General features: G+C 46.0%; 1 protein-coding gene across 1 annotated transcript; it reads left to right on the top strand.

The window, feature by feature from the left end:
* The first annotated feature begins 389 nt into the window (after window positions 1–389).
* On the top strand, window positions 390–1888 carry LOC119170610 (uncharacterized). Its single transcript, XM_075891037.1, has one exon. The coding sequence runs from the start codon at window positions 626–628 to the stop codon at window positions 1202–1204; it is 579 nt and encodes a 192-aa protein (XP_075747152.1). The 5' UTR covers window positions 390–625; the 3' UTR covers window positions 1205–1888.
* Window positions 1889–3411: the final 1523 nt, after the last annotated feature.

The raw sequence follows: 3411 nt of genomic DNA, 5'->3' as shown, positions 1-3411 counted from the left end.
GCCCAGATAAAGTGAAGGCAGCACCGGTAGGTCTAGAGGAACCCACTAGGCTCAACAGCTCACTTGAAGGTGAAAATGCACGTTTGGCCGAAACGATAAAACAGAAAAACAACGAAATCGCGCGGCTCCGAGACGAGCTTTGCCAAATCAAGGAGCAGCTTGTTGCTGCAAAAGGAATCGTCGGGCAACTGGGCTTCGAAAAGGCGTCCTTGAGTTGCCAACTTGCTGCTGAAAGAGAACGAACGGCTCCCTTTACAGTGGAACGGTTCAAGGACTGCGACGAAGACATGCTATTTTACACTGGGCTGCCAAGCTACAACCATTTCAAGAAACTTCTGGTCTACTGAACCCCGGTGATGATGGGTGCAACGTTCTACGTTCAGAACGTACAGTAATCAGTGAGCCCAGATCATCGCGAGGGCGGAAGAGAAAACTAAGCACGGAAAATGAGCTGTTTTTGGTGCTAGTCCGACTGCGCCTCGGCCTGTTTGAAGATGATTTGGCTCACAGGTTCTGCATTGCCCAGTCAACTGTGTCCCGAATATGCACATCGTGGATTAACTTCCTGTATGCCAAACTAGGCCTGTTACCTCTGTGGGCTCCTAGAAGAATTGTAGATGCTACAATGCCACCCGAGTTTAAGGAAAAGTATTCATCGACTCGAGTAATCCTGGACGCCACGGAAATACAGTGCGAGGTGCCATTATCCTTGTCCCTACAGTCTACAACGTACTCCCCATACAAGTCGAGCAACACATTCAAGGGACTCATCGGCGTCCTGCCTAATGGCCTTGTCGCCTTTGTGTCAGAGCTTTTCACAGGATCCAGCTCAGACAGAGAGTGTGTGATTAGGAGTGGTTTTTTAGACTTGAAGTTTGACGACGAAGATGCTGTTATGGCAGATAAGGGCTTTCGCATCGAAGATCTCTTGGAAAAGAATGGAGTGAAATTGAACCTGCCGCCGTTCCTGAAGGGTGGCACATTCTCACCTGAGGAAGTGAAATCTACAAAGGAGATCGCTGCTTTGCGGATACACGTGGAGCGGCGGATACAGCGGATAAAGGCATTCCACATTTTTGATAGACCCATACCGTTAACCTTGGCTCCACTGATTAACCAAATTTGGACTGTGACGGCAATCCTGAGCAACTTCCAGTCTTCTCTCATGCAACAGTCAAGTGGCAAACCGCAACAAGAGCCTTAGATGTGGCAAGCTAAAAAATTACGCCCTTTCCCACGAGGGGATTCTTGCGAAGGATGCGGAGCGTAACGGGGCTCCACCTGAACAGCACTTTGCGACTTATCACAAAGTATATATTTTTGCAATGCACCAATGAAGTGCAAGAGTTTTTTTTTTTCAGCGCACGCACTTGCTTTCACGAGACGAGCCCGCTTCCACTTTAAAAGCTCTGAAGCGACAGTGTTGCTGGTGTCCTCCTGGGCCGGCACGAGCCCCGACCATGAGATGGCTCCTGGAGCGACAGTGTTGCCGGCGTCTTCCTGGGCGCATGCGCAGGTGGCGTGCGGACGACGGACTATGGAGGGACAGAGCCCAAGCCTAAGATGCATTCGCAGTTACGCTCCGCATCTAAAAGAACACACAGCACTTGGCACGTTTTAATGCACCGACGACTGATGATTGGCTGGTTGTGAGGTGTAACGTGCCGACGCTACACAGGCGATGAAGCGCGCCGTAGTGGAGGGCTCCGGAGTAATTCTGATCACCTGGGGGTCTTTAACGTGCACTGAAATCTCAAACACGCAGGCAATTTCACTTTCCGCCTCAGTCCGAAAAGCGGCTGCTCCGGCCAGGAAACGAGCCCACAAATGGAGGATGACTGCAGGATCAAAAGGGAGATGAAAGCACGGACCGTGAAACTGGTAATCTGCAGCTGTGTGACTTGAGCACTCAGGGGCGCCACGTGCACGAACAAAAAGCCTTGAGCAAGAAGGCACTGTTGTGCTCTGTTAAGTTGTTGCTCACTGTGTGATTCGTCCAAAGACGTAACCACCAAACTTGTACTCACCGTGTAAATACTTGTGCAATTTTTTTTTCCTGGTCACCTCCGGACACCATTCACGCTTACAGAAGGCTCCCGAACCTGGATTCACAGCAGTACTTTGTCAAGCTCTATTATTATTTCTTCGCTCATTTGTAATCCTTCCTTATTGTTCATATACTGTGTTGTGTTTGTTAACCTACCTCAAGTTGACTCTCATTGTAACAAATCTTGCAAAGATTGACTATAAACTGGTTTTGTTTTGTCCATGTGCAACTCAATGGCAGAAGATGTGGTTGTGTTCAGTCATGACATGCTTTCGGTTACCACAGACTAAATTTTAAGTAATCTAGTCCAAAAAAATGCTCCCAAAGGGATTGAGTGGTGCTAGCTTGTACATTATAACTTATTTGGATGAGATAAGAATTTAATTCGCAGCATTGCAATGTGGCCCACAATCATAGCTTTTCTCCCCCCCCCCTTTAGGCATGTTTCGTTGCCTTTTTTGCTTTTTTTGAGGCCGTAGCACTTCTGTGTATCGCTGTGTATCACATGTTAAAACATGTGGAGCTGTCCACCTTGAATGGCTTGAAAGGTGCACTCTCTGCGTGCGGAGTATTTCTCTATTTCAAAAAAAAGTGCAGGAACACAAAAGTACATGTCCCTTGTGACTCTGTAGCATGTGGTTAAGAAAACTGCTACGTTGTGTTTGCGTCTCTTCCTGCAATATCACTCAAACTGATGCGTTACAAAGCATCACTATGCCTGAAAAATGGTGTTTTTCTGAACTTTCATCGGCGAGATTTTAAATTATTCAAGATTAAATCGAGCGAGTGTGAGCTCACGTACAATATCTATATTCTCTTAGACGTATCCAAAATTTTTAAGGGCTCACTAAGTTCTGTATTAATACAAGCAACTGGATGCTGCAAGTATGTACTAAGATTCATTAAACACTGCTTAAAAAACCTTGGATGGGAGTTTAATAATAATAGGTATGGCATGCAATCTTTTATCTTTACCCAAAATATGATGCATGAGATTTTTCATTTCCTTATTGTGGTCTCCACAACTTGTGCTGTGGCAATGTGAAGTCTAGTGAAAAAAGCGAATCTGAAAAAATTCTTGCACGAAATCAGCCTGTGTATGTTTGGTTCACTATAAAGCAGCCAATGTTTTTATTTCCACATGTCCGCAAAAGGAAAATTTTTTGTCTCAAGGTATTATGTTGTGTTGCCTTCTCTGCGTTGAGATTTTGGTGCACGTTAAGATGCCCAGGCAGCCAAGACAATTTGCAACCATCCATTACAGGGCACAGTATTGCCCAGATGCACAAATGGCAAGTAAAGCTCGGAGCGTTATTTTTTTAGTATTGGAAAATCCTCTGGCATGAAGGTAGCACCGAGTTACC

Source organism: Rhipicephalus microplus, chromosome 3 (assembly GCF_043290135.1).
Source record: "Rhipicephalus microplus isolate Deutch F79 chromosome 3, USDA_Rmic, whole genome shotgun sequence".
NCBI lineage: Eukaryota > Metazoa > Arthropoda > Arachnida > Ixodida > Ixodidae > Rhipicephalus > Rhipicephalus microplus.
This window is presented reverse-complemented; position numbering and strand designations above follow the sequence as displayed.

Bases quoted from the DNA above. Each gene is read 5' to 3' on its own strand.
- LOC119170610 (XM_075891037.1), top strand. From the start codon at position 626: ATGCCACCCGAGTTTAAGGAAAAGTATTCATCGACTCGAGTAATCCTG.